Here is a 25,025-nt window from a genome sequence, read left to right as displayed (position 1 = left end):
GAGCATTTTCATCAAAAGATGCCTTAGAAAAATTGTCAAGCTTTAAAAATATAATTTTTACTTCCCGCTGTTCCTGTTGGCATGACTTTTCAGTATTGCATTCCATCAGCAGTTAAAGACTTCCAACCGCTAATCTAAAAATTGACTCAGTTTGCATTTTATGTCCGCAGCCATTTAGCTCCTCTCTTACCTATCTTTACCTTCTTGATGTATTTTGCAGACAGAAATCACACTCCTTCTCAGCTTACGCTTTGCTGTGTGGAAGAAGCTAACAGCCTTATGTTTATTTTAAAATAAATTTCATAACTGTAGAAATCAAAGAATGTACTGCCTCTTCTTGTAAGGAGGTACTGGCACATTAAGGAAAGCAAAACAGACACACTTTACCCCTTCTCTCCCCCCCCTACATCCCCTTCCATCTTTCTCTCCTCCAGTTTTTCTTCCTCCATACAAATACAGCTCAGGGAGTCTGTGTACAGATCTGGCAGTATTTGTCAGCACCCAAACAAGCTGTAAAATAAAATCACACAAGCTAATTTTAGTTCTGGCTGGCAAAGCCAACACTGCTGCTATCCTAATGCCTGTAATTTGGCTCAGAGAAAAATGTTTTGGAGGCAGAATTGTTTAACTCCTTCAAAAACAGTTGGCCGACTGGGGCTCAACAGGCTTCCAGCTGGCAAGAGCACAAGGGATTCTGTTCTCCAATCGAGGTACATCGCTTCTGGATGGAGCCACATGAAATCCTGAATTTGATATGGATTTTGTTGCAAACTTGGATCTACCAGCAAACATTATAAGACTTCTGCCACTATGCTCTAATTAATCACTGAAAACTACCAATTAACTCTAATGTTGGATATTTGATTCTTAGTTCAGTTATTTGCAGCATTGCTCACAGAAGCTACTACATGCGTTAGGGTTCTGTGGTCTGGGAGCACTATGCTGTAGTAGCACTGAATCTTGTCTCAGCAAAATGCTGTAACTTATGATCTTTCTGGTTTTTGTTTGTTTGTTTGTTTATTATTCTAGTTCATAGTAAGCCATGTAAGTGATCATTTAATGGTACAAATAACATTATTTTAATATAGATAATTTTTAAGTAGTTATGGCAGTGCCCCAAGTGTCTGCTTCCCTCCCCCTGAATTCACATCTTCAGAGTCACCGTATGTTGAAAATACAGTAATTGCCAAGAAGACCAGAGGTATCCTGGATTGCATGAAAAAGAGTGTGGCCAGCAAGTTAAGGGAGGTGATTCTCCCCCTTTACACAGCCCTGGTGACTCCACATTCAGAGTGCTGTGTCCAGTTCCGGGCTCCTCAGTGAAAGAAAGATAGGGAACTTCTGGAGAGAGTCCAGTGGAGGGTCACAAAGATGGATAGGGGCCTTAAGTATCTCTCTTATGAGGAAAGGCTGAGAGACCTGGGACCTGTTCAGCCTGTAGAAGACTGAGAGGGGATCTTATCACTGTTGATAAATATCTGAAGTGCAGCAGTCAAGTGGACAGGGCTGGACCCTTCAGTGGTGTGCAGCAACAGAACAAGGGGCAATAGGCACAAATTGAAATATGGGAATTTCCATAAGAATACAGGGAAAAACTTTACTGTGGGGATGACAGAGCACTGGAACAGGCTGCCCAGAGAGGTGATGCAGTCTCCTTCTCTGCAGATAATTCAAGACCCACCTGGATGCTTTCCTGTGTGACCTGCTGTAGGGAACTGCTTTAGCATTGGGTTGGACTTGATGATCTCCATATGCCCATTTTACCCCTACAATTCTGTGATTATGTGAAATATTCCCAGCACCTCCAGACAGCGCCTTCTGAAATAATCTTTTGTACAGTTTTCTCGAGGCGCTGCAGTCACACTTGTGCTGCGCTGATCTCACTGCAGCCAGAGCCATCTATCAGGAGCTCGGAACAAAAGGACAGACTGGGATGTGTGCACCTGGTTCACAGCAGGATCCCACGGTTGGTTTATGCTCCTACGCTATGAGATGCGAAGATTTGGCTGCTTTGTAAGACTGAGACAAGGGCTTCTTGCCATCTTCAAACCGATGCTGGCTTAGGGCAGCAGGAGGCCGCAACCCAAGCTCTGAGCTCAAGCACAGGCGAGCGGCCTCCACCGGACGAAACCACAAGGGCGCAGAGGCGGGGGAGGGCGGGGGGACACAGGAGCAGCGGAGGCGCCTCTCTCCGGCTCCGAGGCTCTGCCGACGCCCCGCCGGGAAACACGCGGCTCCGCCGTGCCAGCCTACAGAGCTCGCGGCGCCAGCAGTGAGGACGCCGCCATCCGCCCCCCCGGCGCGATGCGGCAGGTGGTGCCGCCCGACGGCGGCGGCGGCGGCGCGAGGAGGCGTGGGGCGGCGGGGGCGCAGGTGAGCTCGCTGTGGTTTCTCCCCCCTCCTCCGCGTCGCGCACTGCGTTTGTTTCCGGCCGGCGCCGCGCAGGTAACGGGCCGGGGCCGCAATGCCGCAGCCACGCGGCCTTTCCCCTCTTTGGCCCTCTCCGCTCTGTGCAGCAGGCCTTTCCGGCGAGCCCCGGCCCCGCGGCTGTTAGCTCTGAGCTGAGTGGAGGCGGCGCGGCCTCGCTGCGGTTGTGTCGCTGCCTTCTGTGGGGCACCGCCGGCGGTTGTTTGCGGGCGCGTTTGCGGCAGGGGAGGGCTCGGGCGCTGTCGGCTGCGCTCCGTGAGCAGACGTGGGGGTGCGGAGTGCAGCTCCTGCCTGCTGGGTGCCGGGTTTGTGCTCATACGTGCGAGTTGCTGACATGATGCATAGCAAATACAACCGATTTGCTTGTTGAAGACAGATGATCAAAAGCGATCCAGCCTGATAAATTAGGTTTTGATAATTCTTAGCTGCTATCAATAAAGCCAGGCGCTCTTCTTTTGCGCTTTTTGAAGAATGAGAGGCACGCTGAAAATAAAAGGGAGCCCTTAGTAGTTGTACGAGGAAAGGAGTGAACAGGCTGGTTCCAGTGCTGGCAGTTTGCAATAAGCAGAGGTAATCGGCCATGTAAGCTTAAGCTTTGCTTGCCTGCGAACTATGCAGAATTCTTCCAAATTCAGTGACCTTATGTTTGTTTGTGATTTGTCCATTTGTTTAAGTTGTTTTGCACTATATCCATGAGAGATATTGTGACCTTAAAGGAGCAGAAATGATCAGGCACAATTATATGTGTATTTACTCATGATGTCGTCATCATCATAGCATCACTGTAGCATGTGCAGTTGATGCTTCAGCAGCGATTAAAAAAGTACCGTTTCTAGAATTCTGGAGATGTTTAGGAGAAGACATGATGTGTGTTTGGGTGTATCTTGAAAGATGTTTCAGGTTTGTTGGGATGTGTGTTCAGAAATAAGCCTGGTGTGCATTTTTTAAGTTGACTGAGACCTCTTGTTTTCTTTCAGGTACCTCAGCTTGTGGTAGCAATGGAGGCAGTGATGCAAACTATGTGGTAATTACAAATAAACAAAACCATTCCTTGCAGTACAAGACACTTCCAATATTATTCAATGCCTCACATCTCAGAAGATGAAAAGGAGAATGGTTCTGGAAACAATGGAAACACTGAAAAGAAACCTGGGAAAGAATCCTCAGAAGTTTCTCTTCGTGATCCTATAAAGTCGTACTGCATCTCAGATGCCTCCACTGTTTCTTTGGTGTCCAGAGGAGATGGGCATTACCCATGGGGATGTCCTGTGACTCATACACGAGAGAAATTTTATACCATTTGCTCAGACTATGCTTTTTTAAACAGAGTAACATCTATTTGTAAGAGCCCAAGTGCTTCAGTTAGTGCCTGCCTGTCAGGCAGTGCTGCCTTAAATGTTGGAAATAACACACCTAGCTTGCTGGGCATTCAAACTGGTGCTTCAGAGATAATCTACAGTGAAGATGCTAACTTGGAAACCTTGTCTGGCAGCCTTGGAAAGCTTCCTCTGGCATGGGAAATTGACAAATCAGAATTCAACAGTGTGACTGCGAATCATAAAAACAAAGCAGGTGAGATGGTGATGTGTGATGTGGTAGAGGAAGGGTTGCTTTTCAGAACTTGCTTGTGAAGGGGCATGGTTAAGATATGTATTTCTTGATGGAGTGCTACGGGAGAGCCTGTACGTCATTTCAATTTGCTCATCAGCAAAAGAGAGAGTGAGGTAGGAGGAGTGAAAGCCAAATGTAAGTTGGCCATCAAACAAGACTGATTTGTACTTAACTGTTTGTGTGGTGGCTTTGGTGGCTCTGGTTAGTAGAATCTGATGAATTTTGCAGTGTTTATTTTTGCCTGTTAAATACAGTTTTGTCACTTGAATTATTGCCTGGTACTTCAGAGGTATGTTGGAAATTAAAGGTGTGCTTTATTCATTACAAGAAGTAAATGAGATCATTATAGGTATCTAGGAGAGCAGTTTCTGTTTCAAAATTGTATATGTTTTGATTCTCTGTATGTATACAGTGTTAAGGAGCCAGTTCCATTACAGCTGGCTTTACTGCCGCCTGTGTTCTTTTTGTCAGATTGCAGCTGTGAATCAAGCACCCATATCTGCATGGTTTTCTTTGTTTTGTAATCCCTCTGCTTACTTACAGCTGCCTGTAGCTTTTTTTTTTTTCTGTTGACTAGCTAGTCAAATAGCTGTGTTATTCACCTCATTGTGAAGCAAGTTTAGCAAAACGTGAACATTTTTAAGAAGTTTCTGTTGTATTTTAATATGTACAAGTAGTGTCATCAAATAAAATTAAGAAGCAATGATTACATCTTGCCGGATGGCCAATTTAGCCAAAAATAAAATACATGTAGTATGTTTTATTTGGATATGGTGGCTTCAAAATAGGTTAAATACTTCAACTATTTTTTTGCTGTTCCTCTATCTTAGTGGCTTAAACAGGGTGTAGTATTCTCTCTGACTTTGCCCATAAGTTTCATCAGAAAGAGTAGCTGGTTGTGAAAAGTAAAGTTCAAAAAAAAAAAAAAAAAAAAAAAGTTGGTTGGCTGTGGAAAGCAAATGCTTAATTATATTTTCCTATACATTTAATGTTATGAGATGGGGAGTTTGTGTTAGGCTGTCTGTTTAGTCTGGCAACATACTTTCAGCTTTCAGAGAATATATTTCTGGGACAGCTGATGTAACTCAGACAGAGAGTAATCAGATTGACTGCTTTCTCAGATTAGTTGAGCAGATAATTTTTAATTCTCTTAAAAAAAAAAAAAAAAAAGGAAGTTTCTTACATAGCAAATGGGTTCTTCAGTATTTACAGTATTTACAAACCCTTTGAAAGTCTTGATTGATTATTTGACCTTTCATCAAAGTGTTTAGTCTCAGTTTGCAATTACACAGCCAGCATCTGTTGTTTGAGGTGCATGCTATTTCTAACAATACTTAAGGAATAAGATATAAAAGGTAAGCAAGGTATTGATTTGTTTCTGGAATCTTCTTCACAGGTAACATGAAGAAACAAGTGGCAAAGAAAAAGTCCTCGGACAAAAAAAGCAGACAGTACAAGGAGTGTCCTCAGCTCTCTGCTCTTGAAGATGTGAAGGAAAGGAAAGTGTTGGACCTCCGAAGATGGTAGTATTTATGACATGTATTTAAGATTATCCCCATGCAGTTTGTTGGTAAACACTGTTGCTTATTATCTAAAATTTCTTAAAAATATCTTGTATTTTACTAGAAAGACTGTATTGACTGTGTGCACTAAGAGTATGTACTATAAATCTCATACTTTGTAAAAGAAGGAAAGAATAAGAGCTTCTCATCTGCAGAAATCCTAAAGCCTTTTCTTATTTTTGTAAACAACTTTTTGTTTTAATATGGAATCAATTTATGTGGAAGTTAAGTGCTTAAAACAATGCAACTTTGCTGGCAGGGTCAGGCAAAAACTAACTTGAAGTATAGTACTGATATATTTTACTCCCGATTTTTCTTTTAAGTTTGAAATGCTAGGTAAAAATCTGTCAATTCTATACAGTCTTTGTATACTGTATGAACACAGTTAATTTAGTGAATTCATCTGGTTCTTACCATATGTCTCTTACATGAGGGAGTTGGAGTTAGACTAGAGAATCTGCAACCCAGAATGTCATTTACTAGTAAGTAGTTGGAAATGCAGTTTACTAAAAATTCGTATCTTTAGAAAACATATGTATTGAACCTGTTGTATATTCTTACAGGATCATTTGTACAGAACTTCTGTAGCGCTGTTAGAAATTTAGCTGCTTTTTATGAGATAGGGTAGTAATATCTGACAAGCATTAGTGAATTTATTAGTCTTTTTTTTTTTTTTTTTTTTTTTCTGAAAGGATGTGCTTTTCTGTAGAAGTGAAGTAAGAGATTTAGTATAGCCTGGTCCCTCATTGGGGTGGCACAAAGCAAAGAAGTTCACATTGCTCATATGTGTAACTGGATCAAGAATGTTTACTGATGCATTTGTTGTTGCTGTTGATTTAGGTATTGTATTAGTCGACCTCAGTACAAGACTTCTTGTGGAATTTCTTCATTAGTGTCTTGCTGGAATTTCTTATATAGTACGCTGGGGGCTGGCAGGTGAGTCACACATGGACACCCATTTGCCTCTAGAGAATCTAAAATGTGGTGTCAATTACTTTATTAAATAAAACTTTTTTTTTTTTTTTTTTCAGTTTACCACCGATTACTCAAGAAGAAGCTTTGCATATATTGGGTTTCCAACCCCCGTTTGAGGAGATTAGGTTTGGTCCCTTCACTGGAAATACAACTTTAATGAGGTATACTCAGTTCTTTTGTTGCAGCCAAATAGTTATTGCATGGAAAACTAACATAATATAAACTAAATCATAAAACATCTAAAGATACAGCAGCGATTCATTTATTAAGAAAGGAAAGAAGTTGTGACTGGCATGTGTTAGATCGTAGGGCAGCAGAGAATACGTGTGTGCTCTGAGAATGTGTGAAGAATTTTTATGCTAGCTGTTATGTATGATGCGATGTTACACAGATCATGAGAACATAAATTAAAATGTTTAATTTTTTTAATTCAGTTTGATAAGTGGATACACTTCAGCAAATACAATTTCCTGGTTAGTAAATTTATTGACTCTCATTTTCCTGTTTTTGAAAATGCTTGTTAAGTGCTTATTGGTATCATTAGAACAGCCTGAAATGGCACTTGTTTTAACAGTAGCTTTATGTAAAAAATAAAATTGAGAATTGAAAATGAGATGAGTTAATTTGTTCCTTTGCTGCAACAGAACTCTACAGGATGAGTTTGAGGGGAAAGATAGGGCTGGAGTCACAGAAGCCCTGGACTTTTAAGTTCTCTTATTTCTGCTCTGCTGCTTTCTTATCTTGAGGAGTAAGGTCTAAAATCTGTGCCTTTTCTTTGTTTTATGGAACTCATAAAAACTTTTAGAATTAGATAAGGCTATGAGATTTGAACGCCTTGAAAAGACCTTGGTGTGTTACCCACATGCCAAAGACTGAAAATTTTTTATGCAAGATTGAAAAATTTTGCAGTTTTCTTAATAGCTCTGTGAATCATATTTCATCTAGTTGATATTCTTTAAAGGAGGTGTATATGATTTGCAACTGAATGTGGGTGCTGGATTTGAAAACGTGGCAGCGGTCTGTTCTTAAATAGTGGCATACTGTCTAGATCATTGAAGTGTAGTGAGAACTTCCTTCTCTGCCTGAAAAGACTCAGACCCAGTTTTTTGTTTTTTTTAAAATCTCTTAGGAATATGTCAACCTTTACAGAACAAGCTTATAGGATATTTTGCCACTTTGTGGTAACAGTCTGTACAGCAGAAAGTGTAACTTGGCATTCTTCTTTCTTTTTCCTGTGAGTGCCCAAAGTGCTACAGATAAATACTTTTTTAGTGTTTTTTTTTTTTTCCTAGTCAAATAATGTTTAAACATATGGCTGACTGGAAAACAGGAGGGCTGAGAAACAAACCCATCCTAACATAATTTTATGATTGAGATATTATCTTGAGGGAATATGAATTTGAATCTTCTAGCGCTGCAAGATGAAGTGAATATCTGAGACAGACCTGCTGTTATTTGCTGTTGTGAGGAGTTCTGGCACTGGACTCATGTAATGCTTTGGGAACACGAAGTATATGACAGAAGTCCAGTGTGATATGCAGAAAGTCCTATTGAAGCCTTTTGCCTTCTAATGTTTTAGAAGATTCTCACTGTGTGCCTTACAAATCATGGCTGGAACTTAGCAATACAGAGCTTGGGCCTTTCTGAAGGCTGAATAATTTGAAATTAGATGCAACCAGGATGAACAGAATAGGGCTAACATTTCTAAATCCAATGCTTTGCTAATTATGCATCCCATAAGAGGTCTGAAAAAGCAAAGGGAAAAGCTTTGAGTATTTATTTACCTTCCTAGAATGATTTGTTTGTGTTGTAATTTGCAGTCCATATACTAGTGTTATGGGTACTTAGTAGCACACTGTAACTTCTTTTCTAAACTGGCAAGCAGGGAAGTTAGAAAAAATAAAATTGCATTTAATAACTCTTGAGTCACTGCAATCTTTAAACTTATTGTTTCAGATGGTTTAGGCAAATAAATGATCACTTCCATATCAAGGGGTGCTCATATGTTCTGTATAAACCTCATGGAAAGAACAAAACAGCTGGAGAAACTGGTAAGTAGCTAATCCTAAAGCTTTCACCTTGCTGTATATAAATTGAAAAAAAATCTGCAATGTACTGCATTTGGCAGGGCAAATCATTTATTGCTTCTGTTTTAGGTAAGCTATCAAATAGCTCTGAATTGCCTGATTTTTTTCTGATTTCATTTTTTTTCTTGTATTTTGTGAACACTTTCATTTGAAATTTAAAAAAAGATTAAGATATCCTGTGCTGTAGAATTTTAAGGTAGCCAGGTTTCCTGTCTGTGTTTGCTGTAATACTGGAGAAGCAGCAATTTTTTTTCTTGTTATTATTTCAACAATTTGGAAATCTCTGTATGAAAATTTAGAGTGTACAGTATCAGAGTATTAATATAATAACTAAATTAAATGTTTTGTACTTCTAAAAATAATTTTCTGGAGTTGTACTCATTGATAGTGATGGTTGTATACCATGATAATGACAGGACAAGGGCAAATTGTTTAAAACAAAGACAGTAGAGATTTAGGTTAGATATTCTGAAGAGGTTTTTTCACTCTGAGAGTGGTATGATTTTGATGTATTTACATACTTTATTTCCTTAGCACAGTCTGTGGAAAGTGTTAACTTTTTTGTACCAAGACAGAAATAAAACACTAGGTCAGAAGTTTTGAATCAACACTATTTTACATGTTCCTGTCAGAGCACATACTCTAATTTATAAAAATAAGGGATGTAACTTTTTTATAGTAAGAAGTACAACTTTGTTGTTGTTGAATATGTTATGCTGGATTGAAAGCACTCTGAGCTGTAACATCAACTTTCTTTTGTAGCTGTGGGGGCCCTTGCAAAGCTAACACGTGGACTGAAAGATGAATCAATGGCCTACATCTACCATTGCCAAAACCATTATTTTTGTCCAATTGGATTTGAAGCAACCCCAGTAAAAGCTAGTAAAGCATATAGGTAAGATTGGATGCTTATGCTTATTTTAGCAGAGAAATGTACAGAAAAACTTACTGCAAGTGGATACCATTTTTCTCCTTTAATAATGTTTTAGCGTATGTTGGGAAAGCATTTATGTCTGAACTAGCAAAGCACTCTGTATTCTTAAAGAAATGAGTTAAAGCTAAAAACAACTGAGCAAGCTAGACTGAGAGTACTTAAACAGAAAACCATCAGTGGTAGTTAGAAGTTGCTTAAAGATGTGTATTTGTATGGAGTAGTTACTTACATGAAGGACAAGTAGCAAGTCTGAAAAAAAAAAAAAGCCCATAGACTTAAAAACAAACAAACAAAAAAAAACCCAAAAAACAAGGTAAAAGTGCATGTATGATTTAGGGACTAGAAGTAAAAAGCTTTACAGTGGTACTAATCCATTGTGGAGTAGACATGATGAACTCTGCAAATGCGGAAAGAACTATTTGTTTATGGTGAGAACAAGGGATCTTGTAGTACTGCATTATTGTGATTACATATGTTTGCAGTGTTGAATAAGAATGATGACAAAATTGGAGTGTAAGGCTTAGAAAAACAAGTAAAACTATCTGAATAATTTGTTACTGGGAATCTTGAAAAGAGGGATGGTGAGAAGTTTGAAGAGATTTCTGTCATAGTGTGTTTGGCTTTTATAAACAATTATTATAATGCTGAAACACTTCTTGAAGACCAGGGAAAATGTAATATGACGGTTGTTTTAGAATAAAAATATGATTTTAATTTCAGATTTGTCAGTAATTTGACATTACTCGGGATAAAATAGTGGAACAATCAATACAAGTTTCAATTAATTATAGGTTTAAATGGAAAATGATGGCATTGATATTCATACTTATATTAGGTTAAATTCTGTGCAAAACTACAAATTTCCTCAAGACTGACATTTTTCAGCCCTAGCAAACTTCATCTGAGACTTTGTAATGTTACTAACTTGCTACTATATGATATACTGAGAGTAGTTTTTCTTCTTTGTGCATCATCTACAGAATCATACTCAAATTGTTTTTCCTGTCTCTAAGTGGTTGTGAACAGTATGTGTCAGAGGTTTTCTGTTGCACTTTCTCAAGGTTCATCTGCTGATCAGTATTTAGTAATGGTATCAATAAGATACCATAAGAAAACAATCTCTGACAAAATTAGCAGATCCCAATAGCAGGAAATAAGATGTAATGAAGAGTGTAAGTCATTGGTGTGAGGTGAGCCTCAGTCTTGCACTTTGCTTACCAACCAGTCTGTGATTTGGTTGTGTTGAATTATGTAGCGTCACATCAGGAAATGAGGAAATGTTAACTCTGCTTCTAGAATTTAGAGTGGTAGCTGTATGGGTGCAATAAAACATAACAACCTGAGTCTAATCTGTTCCCAGTGTAAGGCTGTAACCAAGTGTTGCCGTTCTCTCTGCAACACTCGCTTTCCACCCCATAAGGTGCTGCTTTGCCAGCGAAACCGACCCCACACCAGGTCGGGGCCAAATGCTCACACAGACCCCAAGTATAGGTGAAGCAAAATGGCGTTTATTAAAATGTAGCAGGCACTTAAATATTCTCGTCCCTGCTTTGTCTACACCCCTTGCATTCACGCTGTCCTATCGTGGGACAGCACCTGGCAAGCCCTGAGCATAGGGAACCTGACCCCGTCACACACCGTGTCCTCGCTACGCCTACTACATCTCCCCCTCCCTATGCTCAGTAATATCCCGTAACAGCGCGAACGCAAACGCTACAATTGTTCCCGATACCCGTGATACTCTATACTCTATGCATTGGTCCCTAAGCTACTACATAATCCTTAGCAAGCAATTCTGAAAGCACATAATCACACACGGCAGAATAGTGGCAATACACACAATTACTAAAAGTGCTAATACTATGTCCTTAACGATCTTCGCAATCCAACTCCCGAAGTTGCCAAACGTCTTCTTGAACCCGTCTCCGATGGGGTCGTCGTCCACCTGGATCCTCTCCGTATGGTCTCGCAGGGCTTTCAGCGCTTTATGGATGGATACGCTGTGGTCGCTAAGATTGAAGCAACACATTCCTTCTAGGTCTTCACATTCATGCCCCTGTGCCAGGAGCAAGAAGTAGATGGCTGCTTTGTTTTACAGCACCGCATGCCGAATACTGTTTGTGTCCTCTAGCATCGCATTCAATACTAATGTTGTTAAATTCGCCTGCTTAACTGACCAACATGCTAGGTGTTCTATCTGAGCCAAGCTCTGTGCTGCAGCAACCCCAGAGTCGTTCAGAGATTTTATCAAACATGCCGTTTGGCTAGCTAGATCGGTGTTGTTACGGCAGCTGGAATGGTTTGTAGTGTACTTAACAAAGGCTTCTAACGTGTATTGAGAAATGCCCATTAGGCAAGTGCAAAAGAGTGAGGTAGCCGATTGCAAACTAAAGCAAAAGTTGTTTTGGCTCGTCTTATTTACCTAAGTAACCCGTAAATTCCCTGACAGTGACAAAAGGTGAATTCCCTCGCTCCCTGTGATAAAGCAATAACCACCACACACACTAAACATAACATTCGCCTGATAGAAAGGCATTTTCTCGTTGGCAGCAACGGTTGAGTTTCCCTCCACGCTTCTCCCGGCCTTCTTTCGGGGTTCCTGAGCTGTCTCCTTCTTCTTCGGTGTTAACAGGAGCCATACCTGCAAAACTCAGAATCCCCCGTTACTGTTCTCTTTCTTCAGATCTGGTTTGACCTTTCTCGCCGGGATCCACATGACACTTCCCGTACTGACATGTTTTACAGCAGCATACCCTCTACCCCATACTAAAATCCTCCATCCTGACTCCCATATTCCTGCCTCCGTTCTTATTTTGACTAGAGGGCCTTCCTCTAGAATTCTGGGTCGCCAATGCTTTTCTACTGGTGCCCTGCTGGCATCCCCTCTTTCATAGTGATTTAAGGCAAACTGAGCTTTGGCCAGTATCTCTCCTTGTCTTGCTGTTGGGATTCTGTTGTTATATCCCTCCCCCTCCCCAAGAACATAGATCTTTTCTTTGAGGAGGCGGTTGGCTCTTTCAACAATGGCCTGTCCTTGTGAGTTTCCTGGAATACCCGTAGTATGCTGAATTCCCCAGGCCTCTAACCAATTCTTGGTGGATCGTGATGTAAAACATGAGCCGTTGTCCGTTTTAATCTGTACTGGCAAGCCAAGGACCGCAATAGCTACAGCCCAGTGGGCCTGGGCCGAGGTAGAATTAGCTTTTCCGTGTTGGGTAGCCACGATCATCGTGGAGGCTGTGTCAACAGTAACTGCCAACCACGACCGAGGTGACATTCGCGGCTCCCATGTAAAGTCCGTCTGCCATATTTGCAGCGGCCCTAAGCCGCGGGGGTTGACCCCCGCCCCAATAGCAGGAGCTGAATTACAATGAGGGCAGGCCTGCACCACACCCCTTGCAGCTGTAATGGAAATACCACAGGCTCGAGCGAGTGCTCGGGCGCCTATGTGAAGCGTGGAGTGGAGGTCTCTGGCCTTCCGGATCGTCAGGACACGGGACCCTGCAGCCGCATCTGCGGCTGCGTTGCCCTCTGAAAAGAATCCTGGTACATCAGAATGACTTCTTACATGTAAAATTGCTACAGGTTCTATTCGGGTGCACAAAGCATCTTCTAAGATAAGCGCTGCTTCTGTACTAGGGATGCCTTCTTGGCCCATTTTCAAAGCAAGCTTAGCTGCAAAAGCGGAATCTGTGACTATGTTACAGGGAAGGGAGGGCCAATAAACAATTGCCATCGCAACAGCTCTGACCTCGAGCATCTGAACGCTGGCGCCCGGATCTGTGAAGATTATGGAATCCCAGCGACCATTTATTTCCCACACTACTGCCCCTTGCCCCGTTGATGATGATGCATCGGTAAACAGGGTAGGCCCTTCCACGGGCGAGTCTTGCACCCTGCACCGTAACGACAGCTGCAATGGTCTCGCCAGTTCAAAAATAGGGGGCGAGTCCGCAAATGTGAGGGAAGCTGACGTCCCTTCCAAAGCAAGCAAGATGGGCTCTGGGAGTGGTAAAGAATCACGAAATGATGTAGGGAGATAGATAATAGAAGGTTCTTGTCCAAAGGTTCTGACAGCTGTATGACGGCACTTACAGAGAAGCCTAGCTAATATTTCCAGCCAGGAGGAGTACGCACGCGTAGGCTGAACGGAAAAATGCCACCACAACGGTTGTGGTTTGGCTCCCAAGTCATGGCCTATAACAGCAGCCGCCCCACTCTCGCATTTACAGGCAGCCACTTCCAACTCCCTTCCAGGATCATATCGAGACAGAGCCGATTGACAACAGGATTCTGTTATTTCCTTCCATGCCTCTGCCATTTCGGGCGTGATGGAACGCGCCTCGTTCGGATCCGAGCCCTTAAGCTGCTCATAAAATGGCTGCATGAGGCGAGGAGGGATCCCCAGTGCCCCTCGAATCCATTGTAAGGCTCCTACTAGCTTCTGCACATCCCATAGCGTGCGTATCCGGGGTTTGATGTTAACCCCGACTGGGTGGACAGTTTTGTCTCCCAGCCGATATCCTAAAAACTGGACCCCCGATCCTCTCTGGATCTTTTCAGCAGAAATAGTGAAGCCGGCTGATGTCAGGAGCCTCACCACTTGGGCTTCTAATGACTGGAGCCCCGATGGGGTCGGGGATGATAGCAGCAGATCGTCCATATAGTGCAGTAGGAGGAACTGCCTAGGGGACTGTCGGACCGGACTCAAGACTCTGTCAATCACTATCTGACAGATCGTGGGAGAGCACGCCATCCCTTGTGGGAGCACTCGCCAGTGATACCGACGAGCCGGGCCTTGGTTATTACGGACAGGAACCGTAAAGGCAAAAGCCTCCCTGTCTTGCTCAGCCAGGGGTATGGAGAAAAAGCAATCCTTCAAATCGATAACAACAACCCCCCAGCCTGCAGGCACGGCTGAACTACACCAAAAGGCACTAACTGAGCGTTAACTGCGCGCAAATCATGCAGCAAGCGATAGGATCCTGACCGTTTCTTTATCACAAATACAGGAGTGTTCCATTGACTAAGAGAGGGTTCTATATGACCTAAGCGAAGCTCTTGCTGTACTAATGCGTGAAGCGCTACAAGCTTTTCTGTCGGTAAGGGCCACTGATCCACCCAGACAGGTCGCACTTCCTGTCTCCAGCGCAGTGGGATCGCATACTGCTCTGACAATTGGCAGATCGTGGCCCCCATTATAAATTTGTTATGCGTGCCGCCACACCCCGCAGAAAGTCCCTCCCTAAGAGGGTTCCTGGCACCTGTGCCACTAACGGGGTAAGCAGAACAGGCCTTTCCAGGGAGCCATCCCTGTTGATTACGACAACCTCAATCTTCTGGGCGGACCTCCGGGTGGGTGTTGTTCCTCCCACTCCCGCTATCATCTGTGTCGCCCCTGTAGGCCATGTAGAGGGCCAATCGGATTCCGCAATAACCGTCACATCTGCGCCAGAGTCTATCAAGGCAGTGACAAAGATGGACCGTGGCCCCGCTGAATCAAGTGGGAGATCAGTGATCGTAATAGTGGCCTTCACTAGAGGGCGCTCCTCACAACCCAAAGACAAAGCGACCATAGGCTGGCTCAGGTCTCCCAACTGCAAGCGGACAGGGAGGTCCCCGGTCGAACGTGGTCTCCCTCTCGATCTATTGGGCGGCTGCGATCTACTTCGAGCTCTACACTGCGGCGCCTTATGGCCCCTTTTCCCACACAACTGGCATACTGGACTTTCGTTGCTGCCTATTCTGGCCCTACACTGGGCCCTGATATGGCCCCACTGGCCACACCTAAAACATGGGCCTTGAGCCTCTTGATCCACTGCCGGATAGCCGGGGTGATGATAACCAAAGCCTCCGTGCGCCATCATCACTCCAGTCACTGCGGCAGCAACCTCGCCTGCCACAGACGGATTTGACTTTTGTTTCTCTACGATATACTTGATGGCCTCACCAGGGGTGTGAAACTTTTCCGGCGCCGCTCTTAGCAAAGCACGCACGTCCCCGTTCGACTTTTGATAAAGGCAGTCCAGAATAACAGGGTTATGGACCGCCCTAGGAAGGTCTGACCCTTCTACGGCCTTTATCAGCCTATTTGCAAAATCCTGAAATGACTCCGTGGGGCCCTGTGTAATTTCTGTCCACGGAGTAGATGGCTCTGCATTCCTTGCGAGCCTTCTAAACGCCTCTAAAGCGGCGTCAGATGTAGCAATTAATTCCCCAGGTCTCAGGTGGATAACTTGTGCCTGGGCAGTTAACAGACCTGGTGCGCTACCCATCAATCTCTGAAGGTCGGAGTTGTGTAATACGTTCGCTGGATCGTTTTGCGCTATAACCAATAACTGTCTAAGCCGGGCCTGCCACTCCTCCTTCCACAATGTATACTGCACCGGCTTCAAAACCATACGCATCAAATTCTCTATATCATAGGGCAAGAGAGGCCCCTGTGCGGTAAGGTTCTCGAGGGCATTCATCGTCAAGGGGGATTTCAAACCCTTTTTCTCAACTGCCTCAAGCACCCTTGTGATCCCTTTCGGGTCTAAAGGAACCCAAATTGGACCGTTTTCTGAGGCTACAACCGGAAACGCAGCTGGATTCGCTAAGCCCTTTTCTTCTGCTGCCTCTTTAACTTTAGCCCAGTCAGTAACCGGGCCCCCCCACCGGCGCGGGCTCCCTCCCGGGTGCGGGCTCCCACACCGGCGCGCTCCGCCTACCGCCCTATCGCGTTCTTCAAGGGGCGGTTCTGGCTGTGACGTTTTCTCCAAAGAAGGGCATAAAGACGGAGCAGGGTAAGGCGAGGGCGGGGCTGTCGGCTCACATGACTGACTCGGCGACTCCTTCTTCTCCGTCTCTCCGCCTCTGCTCTCCGCCGTCGGCGCCATCTTTGCCTCGCTGGATCTATGAGAAAGCAAAGACCCGCTCCCGGCAGCCCCCGTCGCGCTCCGGTCCACCCCGAACCCTCCTTCTGCCTTTGCCGCTTTAAGAGCCTCAAGTATCAAGCCCCACGTTTTAAGCTCTGAGGCTTTTTGGTCGGACATGGCGCGCTGGCACAGCGCCGCAGTAAGTGAGTCCCACCGATTTGAATCGAGCACCTGTTTAGGGGAGTCCAGCTCACCCTCCTTTTCTAGCCGCGATAACACGGCCGCGATCTCCTTCTTAGAAGGAACGGTTTTACCGCAATAACTTTTACAGAAATATAAAAGTACCTGAATTACTTGATCCATAATTACACACGCGACCTGCCGCCACCTCACAGGTTCCACCGCAGTGTGTCTTCCGTAGGCGACCTGCCGCCACCTCACAGGTTCCACCGCCTTACGGGCACGCCGGGCAGCTACTACTCACAGGGTGAATCACGTCGGGGTCACCATTTGTTGCCGTTCTCTCTGCAACACTCGCTTTCCACCCCATAAGGTGCTGCTTTGCCAGCGAAACCGACCCCACACCAGGTCGGGGCCAAATGCTCACACAGACCCCAAGTATAGGTGAAGCAAAATGGCGTTTATTAAAATGTAGCAGGCACTTAAATATTCTCGTCCCTGCTTTGTCTACACCCCTTGCATTCACGCTGTCCTATCGTGGGACAGCACCTGGCAAGCCCTGAGCATAGGGAACCTGACCCCGTCACACACCGTGTCCTCGCTACGCCTACTACACCAAGGGATTAATGAAAATTTCTATAGACTCATAGAATCATTAAGGCTGAAAAAGACCACTGAGATCATCTAGTTCAGCTGGTGACCCATCATTACCATGCCCACTAAACCATGTCCCTCAGTGCCACATCTACTTTTTTTTTTTTTTTTTAAACCTCAAAGGATGGTGATTCCACCACTACCCAGAGCAGCCTGTTCCAATGGCTCACCACTTCTTTGGAGAATAAATTTCTCCTAATATCCAACCTGGAACTTCCTTGGTGCAATTTGAGGCCATTACTTCTCGTTCTGTCACTGTTACTTAGGAGAAGAGACCAATCCCCATATTGCTATGACCTCCTTTCAGGTAACTTTACAGAGTGATGGTGTCTCCCCTGAGCCTCTTCCAGGCTAAACAATCCAAATTCCCTCATCTGTTCCTTTTGAGTCTTGATCTCTGTACCCTTCACAGCTTCATTGCCCTTCTCTGGTCATGATCCAGGGTCTCAAATCACTTCCTTGTGGTGAGGGACCCAAAACTGAACATAGCACTTGAGGTGTGGCTTCAGTAGTGCTGAGTACAGAGAGACAGTCACCTCCCTAGTCCTGCTGGGTTAGCTATTTCTGATGCAAGCCAGGATGCCATAGGCCTTCTTGGCCACCTGGGAACACTTCTGGCTCATGTTCATCTGGCTATCAACTAACACCCCCAGGTCCATTTCTTCCACACAGCCTTCCAGCCACTCTGCCCCAAGCCTATAGCATTGGATGGGGTTGTTGTGACCAAAGTGCAGGACCCAGCACATGGTCATGTTGAAGCTCATACAGTTGGCCTCAGCCTGTTGATCCTGCATTTCTAGATCCCTCTGTAGGGCCTTCCTACTCTCAGGTAGGCCTTCCTCCCAGCTTGCTGTCATTTGCAAGCTTACTGAGAGTGCATTCAATTTCCTCATCAGTATATGAACAAAAGAGTATATAAGGTGGTTGTGGGTTTTTTCCTTTTTTTTTTTTTTTTTTTTTTAAATTGAGGTTTCATTCACTGACATGTGATGTGGGTGAAAAGGGTGACCCAGATAGAAGTTCAGCACGTTAATCTACTTACGATTACTGAACAGTTAATGACTTGCTTACTCCATCACTTACTAAGAGTACGCACTGGAAGAGCAAAGGAGTTAAAGTAACAAATAAAATGTGCAAATTAGATTGAAAAAGCAGTTAAAAATAAGTAGTGTGATCCAGTGTGTGGAAATTGCTGATGCCTTATAAATCTAGTTTGAATTTATGTTGCTTAGTAGTGAACAAAAGCAGTGATTACGGTATTTTACCCATGATTGAAATGGATTCTCGCTCACTACCATTATTATTTTTAAGTCAATATTGGATTTCTTTTTCTTAACAACAGATCTCTCCTAAAGATGTAATATGAAGTAATGAGTTCAGGGAGCTTTTACAGCCTTATTTTAGGCTGGGACTCAAACCATAGGAGCATCCTGTTTTCTTTCTGTCTTCTAATGTCTTGCTCTGAAAAATCATGTTAGTGCTCCAGAGGTGCAACATTAGATTTCGTAGTAATTCTTGTATACTTTTTGCATTCTAGTTATAGAAAAGCTTTTGATTTACTGTAATACTAAGAGACATTTAAGCTTCAAGAGAAATGGGTAGATAGGTTGCTAGGCTGAGCTTAGTAGACAGTTCTTAGGTCAACCATAGACTTCCTATGATCTTAGGTTGCTGGATTTGGACTCGGGAGACCTGGGTTCGGTTCCCAGTTCAACCACAGACTTCCGTTGTGATTTTAGGTAAGTCAATCTATCCTGTGTCTCAGTTTAACAGGTGTGGGATGATGGAGTACATTGTTACTTTACAGGGAATGTTAGGAATAAATAAGCAAATGGTTGCAAGCAGTAAGGCCATATACTGTTTATTATCTAGGCAGGAAAAAGAGCTTTTGTTACTGTTGAAACTGAAGTAGCTTTTCATTGGATAATTACACACAGGAAGTCACAGGCCTATGTATCTCATCTGTCTGCCCTAATGTCTGTCACAAACTTTCCCTGAAGCAGTTACTACAGGCCTTGAATTTCTGGAAAGTTGCTCGCAAATGTGAATTAGTATCAGTTGAAGGGTTGATTTGCTTCGTTTTTATACATCAGGTGCTCAGGAGGAAGTGACTGAAGTTAGTATTTTCCTATATGTTATCCTATTTCTTTTAATAATAACTGTTAGGTGGGCTGTAGTTTAAAAATAGTGGAAGGAGCTAATTGATGGCTCTGTCAAAACTGGGGTATAAAGTGTTTGTTTCCCTCTCACATGGCTTTTCACAACTCCTGTTTGTATTCTTATAGGTATGTTTATATTTAGATCTTATACTAGATTGCCTTTCAACTGAGTAAAGCTATTTTGAAGATCTGTGTTTTCTCTGAATAGTAAGCAGTAGTACTTCTGTCTTGCTTAGACATACGTAAACATCTCTGTAATTTATATGGAGATTTTAATCTTTCTTTCTTTTTAGTATGCACAGTAAGTCTTACTAGCATTATATCTTCTATTGAACAGAGGTCGTGTTTTGCAGCAAGAAGTAGAATATTGGATCTTAATTGGAGAGCCAAGCAGAAAACATCCAACGATACACTGTAAAAGGTATGTTATTTCATAAGAACTTTTAAGTTAGGCATTTTTAAAAAGCAAGCAATTTGTATGTATTTCCTAAGGGCCACCTACGGACTTTTCTGCTGAATTAATTTCTACTGAATGAATATACTGTAGTTTTAAGAGAAGCAGTTGCTTTAATGGGAAGCTTCATCTTGACTTCAGGCTAGCTTTGCAATTTTAGATGTGGCAGGACAGAGGAATACCAAAGCCTGTTTCTCTTAGATGTGACAGCTTATATTAGTCAGGCAGAGAAGACATGTAATGTACCTGCAATCATATCAGTTGTGATTTATAGGCTGTGTGAACCTTGACTGAGCACTGGATATCTCAAGATCTAGTTTAGATGTAGGTACAGCCTGTAATCTGCTGCATCATTAGTTTACACATGCATAAAACCAATATATTCATGATGAGGTCTGGTCCGTAAGAAGTTGGTGAGTAAACTAGATGCATAGACTAGGACAGCTAGAGGGTTCTGTACTGAAGTTTCATGGATATAATTTATCATGGCAAATGTAACTGTAACTGTTAAACAGTTTTCTCAGCTTTATTTGATGTTCTATTTGGTAGAGCTTAGTATTAATATCTGGAAGGAGAGAACAGTGCAAAAGAACAATATTTCTCAGGAAAGAAGTTCCTTGGCCGAAACAAAAATTTTAACAAATATGCTCTGCCGTGCAGGCCAGTTTATTATGCAGTAGGGTTTTTTAAAATAAATTAGGAAAAGAACTGCTGGGAGGGTGAGGAAGTCACAGAACTACTTTTTCTTTTCTTTATTCTCTCAACTATTTTGAAAGATTATTTGAAAGAGCTTATCTGATATAGACAGACAGATTGATCTGAGTACCTGAAACTCAATTTGTCTTTTTCTTGGTTTGTGATGTGACTGTCCACAACTGTGAATAGCTGCATGTTTTGGACTGGTGAGATTAAGTGCAACAAAACAAAAAATCACACTATGTATGTGTTTCCTGTATTGAGAAGCATAACACTATGCATCCTGCTGACAAACATTGTTCTGTGGTGTATGAACTAGAAGTGGGAAATGCAAACTTGTGTAATACAACAGATGTCACTATGGTAATAACAGTCATTCTTCAGTCCCTCCAAGAGCTAGCAAAAAGTTCTGTGTATTAGGTGGGTTGGGAAAAAGGTTGGGACAGAAATCTGTTTTCTGAACTTGGAAGGTGATATGAAAGAGAAATGTGTAATTTGACATTTGAAGAACTGAAAAAGTGATGTATAGACATAAAGATGTGTAAAAATACAGGGATATTTATTTGCACTGGTCTAGAAAGAGCTATGAAACTGAAGAGCTGAGTAGATGGGAATGATTGAATTGATAGTTTATTAGAGGTGGGACTTGAGCAGAATGGAAGAGTGGGTTATGGGTAAAATTGTCTAGTAGAAACAGTGGATAAGGAAAACAAGGATTTGACTGAAATGCAATACAACAGCAAAAGGTATAATACAATAAAAGGAACTTTTCTCTTTGCCAAAAGCACATCTATCTTCTTCCTTTCAAAAGTTGGTGAGTTGGCAAGCAACACAACAAATGACTTGTGATGCCATTATTCATTTTGGAAGCTGTTAACTAAGAGCAGCACAATATCTGTGAATGCTTCAATTTAAAAAGTTAAGTTTTTATATCTAACTTGATGTCTCCAATACAGAGGTGTTTATATTTTTACACACTTGTTTATCTTTAAATTCCTCTTAAGACTGTTTAAAACCTCAGATTTCTATTCTTCTGTATGTAAGGGAGGTGCATGGTTTTGAGGCTTCAAATTCCCAGCTGAGTAGTAATCTTATTTTGTAGGTGGGCAGATATTGTCACTGACCTAAACACCCAAAATCCAGAGTACCTAGATATTCGACACCTAGAGAGAGGACTGCAACATCGGAAAACAAAGAAGGTAAGGTAAATGCTATTTAGAAGGAAGAAAATTTGTGGTAAATTTTGGCAAACCTGTTCATTCTTAACAGTTAAAAATTTTTCTATGAAGTGATTGCAGAAGGCAAAAGTCAAGTGTGTGTACTTGCATGCAGTCATGAATGTTTACTTGCAGAACAAGACATGATTTAACAGTAGCCTGGCATATGCAGGGCTGTCTGCCTATACCATATATTTGGTAAAAACATTTAACCTTGTTGGCTTAAAATGCAGCTGCAGCAAGTATGGAAATATTCTACAGATAAATTATAGACTGATCATTTGGATCCTCTTGATGCTACATGTAGTCTGGAAAGAAAATACAGTAGAGTAGAGTATCAGACAGAAGAATGCATGTGCGTCTGTTAACTTTATATATCGTTATGTATTATTTATGTATCATTATAACTATATATATTACTGTATTTCTTTCCTATAGATACACTTCTATCTTGTGTGTGGGGGAGGGGACTCTATTTTTAATTTGCGGGTTGGAAGTCTGAGATAATATGCTGGAGAGAGTATTTGAAGAGATCATTGGTTGAGAGTTGAGAGAACATATGGAAGATGGTGTCAGCATGATGACAAGAGACCAGAACAGACAATTTGTGTGAAGATGGCTGGAGAGTAAAAAGACTAGCAGAACATAGGTTATATTAGCGATAGATTGTACTAAACCATGAAGATTAAAATGGATTATTTAAAAAGATAAGAAAGAAGACAGATGAATCATAGACTGGCCAAGGTTGAAAGAGACCATCAACATTTTGGCATAAAACATGTCCCTTAGTAGTACATCTAAACATTTCTTGAACACCTCCAGGGATGGAGACTCAACCGCCCATTCCAGCACCTCTGGGAAATTATCCAAATTGATTGAGCAATGTTTTTGTATTGTGGGTATGGTTTTGTATTGCTATACTTGTTGGTTTGTTTGTTGCTGATGTTTTGTTTTAAGAATTCTGTTACCTGGAAAGATCTTTATTTCAAGTATCTACTTAAGCATGAAAGCACATTTGTAATTTATAACAAAGAACTTTTTAAATTTTATTAGGTTGGAGGAAATCTTCATTGCATCATCGCCTTTCAGAGACTTAACTGGCAAAGATTTGGTCCTTGGAATATTCCATTTGGAAGTGTCAGACAGGATAAACAATCCCTAACACAAGGACAAGGTATTGCCAAATCTGAGAGTGAAGACAATATCTCTAAAAAACAACATGGACGATTGGGTCGATCTTTCAGTGCTGGTTTCCATCCAGAATCTACGTGGAAAAAATCTAGTCTTCGTGAGAGGAGGAACAGCGGGTATCAGAGCTATAATGATTATGATGGAGATGATTAGAATGAACTTTAGGTAATAGAGTTTATAAATCAAAACTAGTTTTAATCAACACAGAGTAGGGGTTTATTAGTCCTAGGATACATATGAATAGAAAATATGGTATAAGATACAGCTTTGTAATCCTTAAATCAGTTATGAATTATATGGTTGCAGTGGATGACATCTGATACATGAACTGACAGATAAGCACAGATTATTGTACTTTTATAATCAAAAGCAGATATGACAGCTAAATCAATCACATATTTTGAAATGACTATACTATATCCTGATCTGTGAGAATAAAACAGCAGATTGAAATTAGCCAATGTAACAAACAGATTTCATTGAAAATACTTGATATTCAGAAGCATGAAAATGTATTATATGACTTTATAAAAAGGCTTATACTGCATATGGTATAAGGATAAAAGTAAACATTTGCCTTCCTTTTTAGCATTCCATTTTGTTAAGGCTGCTGATACGCAGTGAAAAGAAAGAAATTGCATAGGTTAGAAGACCTTGTCAGATTAACAAAATGAATGTATATTCTCAATCTAGTTGTCAGTAGAATTCTGTGAGTCAGATAATCCTGTTTTGTAGGTAGATCCCAGTTACTTTTCCCATAGTGAGATACCTGGTTTAGACTGAGAAGAATTGCTGGTGGCAGGGAAGGTTTGAAGAGGGACACTTGCTGCATTTGCTCTGTGGATACAGTAGCAGATTTCCTATCCTGTGAGCTCTGGTGAGCAGTGACTGCATAACACAAACTTGTGAAAATCAGTTTTATAAAGCTGCATTTAACCTGAGCCCAATGAGCTGGCTGAACAGAGTGTTCTGCTGGCAATTCTTTTCCTTGTTCAGTCTTAAAACTGCTGCTGTTTTTGTGCTGCTCTCTTAATTTTGTATGAAGGTGATGCAAGTGCCGAAAACTGCTGGCAGCCCTTATGATATACCTCTATGCCAGCAAACAATCCAAGTCTTTTCAGGTGTCCACGTGCAGTCTTTTTTTTTTTTTTTTCTTTCTGGTTCATTCAGTTGTTTGCCCAAATGCATCTCAACAGTTGTAACTTTGTGTGCAGATGTTCATACCTGCTCAAGGATTTTTATTTTTTACATAAAATGATTTGTCATGTAATGCAGGGTTTTTGTAGGTTGATGCTATTGTTAACCAAAAATGGGAGGGAGACTTTCGGACTTCTGTTCATTCAATAAAATCTGTTTTCTATTTTGTCTTGTTTCTTTTGTCTTGGGAAGAAATATTTTTGGAAGACTTTCAGGAAAATAGGTAAATGAAAGACTGGATTAGCATACAGAATGATTAAGGTTGGAAAGGATTGTAAGATCTTGAAGTCTAACAACTAGTCCATGTCCACTGCCTGCATGCTCAGGGATGCACACAGTTCTTGAGCACCTCCAGGGCTGGTCACTCCACCACCTCCCAGGGCAGCCTGTGCCAGTGCTTCACTACTCTTTCTCAGAATTTCTTCCTTCTATCCAGCCTGTTTAGCTGACTAACCCTGGGGTCAGGACCGCTTTGCTCAGAAGGCTGAATACCCTTCTACTACTTAGCATCATACAATGCTAAGTAGTATCCACCTTTCAAGCTGGTGGTTGAACAAAGCTCTTGAAAACGTAGGGACTTCCCAGCTGAACCTTTACTTCTGTAAGCTGAATTTGGACTGGGAATTTAACTCTTTAAAAGGTTGAATTCCCTTCCCTAGCGAGAGCCGTATAGGGCGGTACCGCCCCGCCCATCATGGCGCCCGGCTCCACCCCGCCAGCTGCCCTTCCCGGCGCGCAGCGCGGCAGGGCTGTGAGCACGCATGCGCACACCGCAGCGGGAGGCCGCGAGAGGGTAAGGGGTTTCTCGGCTTGGATCGCGCGTC

The 25,025-nt window shown here is 42.3% G+C and overlaps 2 protein-coding genes across 5 annotated transcripts; one reads left to right on the top strand and one right to left on the bottom strand.

The window, feature by feature from the left end:
* Positions 1 to 1,856: 1,856 nt before the first annotated feature.
* BIVM (basic, immunoglobulin-like variable motif containing) lies at positions 1,857 to 24,735 on the top strand. Of its 4 annotated transcripts, none has more exons than XM_031613709.2 (11): positions 1,857 to 2,373; positions 3,405 to 3,999; positions 5,435 to 5,561; positions 6,441 to 6,536; positions 6,632 to 6,736; positions 8,532 to 8,626; positions 9,425 to 9,557; positions 18,955 to 19,026; positions 19,784 to 19,867; positions 21,699 to 21,795; positions 22,867 to 24,735. In XM_031613709.2, exons 2-11 carry the CDS (start codon positions 3,510 to 3,512, stop codon positions 23,155 to 23,157), a joined length of 1,590 nt encoding a protein of 529 aa, XP_031469569.2. In that variant the 5' UTR covers positions 1,857 to 2,373; positions 3,405 to 3,509; the 3' UTR covers positions 23,158 to 24,735. The 4 variants fall into 4 exon arrangements, with proteins under 4 accessions (XP_031469569.2, XP_031469568.2, XP_031469571.2 ...); XM_031613708.2 differs by having other exon boundaries at positions 1,857 to 2,445; XM_031613710.2 differs by lacking the exon at positions 1,857 to 2,373 and adding an exon at positions 2,456 to 2,997.
* LOC149920098 (uncharacterized) lies at positions 14,519 to 17,258 on the bottom strand. Its single transcript, XM_090129089.1, has one exon. The coding sequence runs from the start codon at positions 16,814 to 16,816 to the stop codon at positions 14,795 to 14,797; it is 2,022 nt and encodes a 673-aa protein (XP_089985215.1). The 5' UTR covers positions 16,817 to 17,258; the 3' UTR covers positions 14,519 to 14,794.
* Positions 24,736 to 25,025: the final 290 nt, after the last annotated feature.

Source organism: Phasianus colchicus, chromosome 1 (genome assembly GCF_987193195.1).
Source record: "Phasianus colchicus chromosome 1, bPhaCol1.hap1.1, whole genome shotgun sequence".
NCBI classification, from domain to species: domain Eukaryota; kingdom Metazoa; phylum Chordata; class Aves; order Galliformes; family Phasianidae; genus Phasianus; species Phasianus colchicus.
Note: the sequence above shows the minus strand (reverse complement) of the source record. Positions and strands in the feature narration are given on the sequence as shown.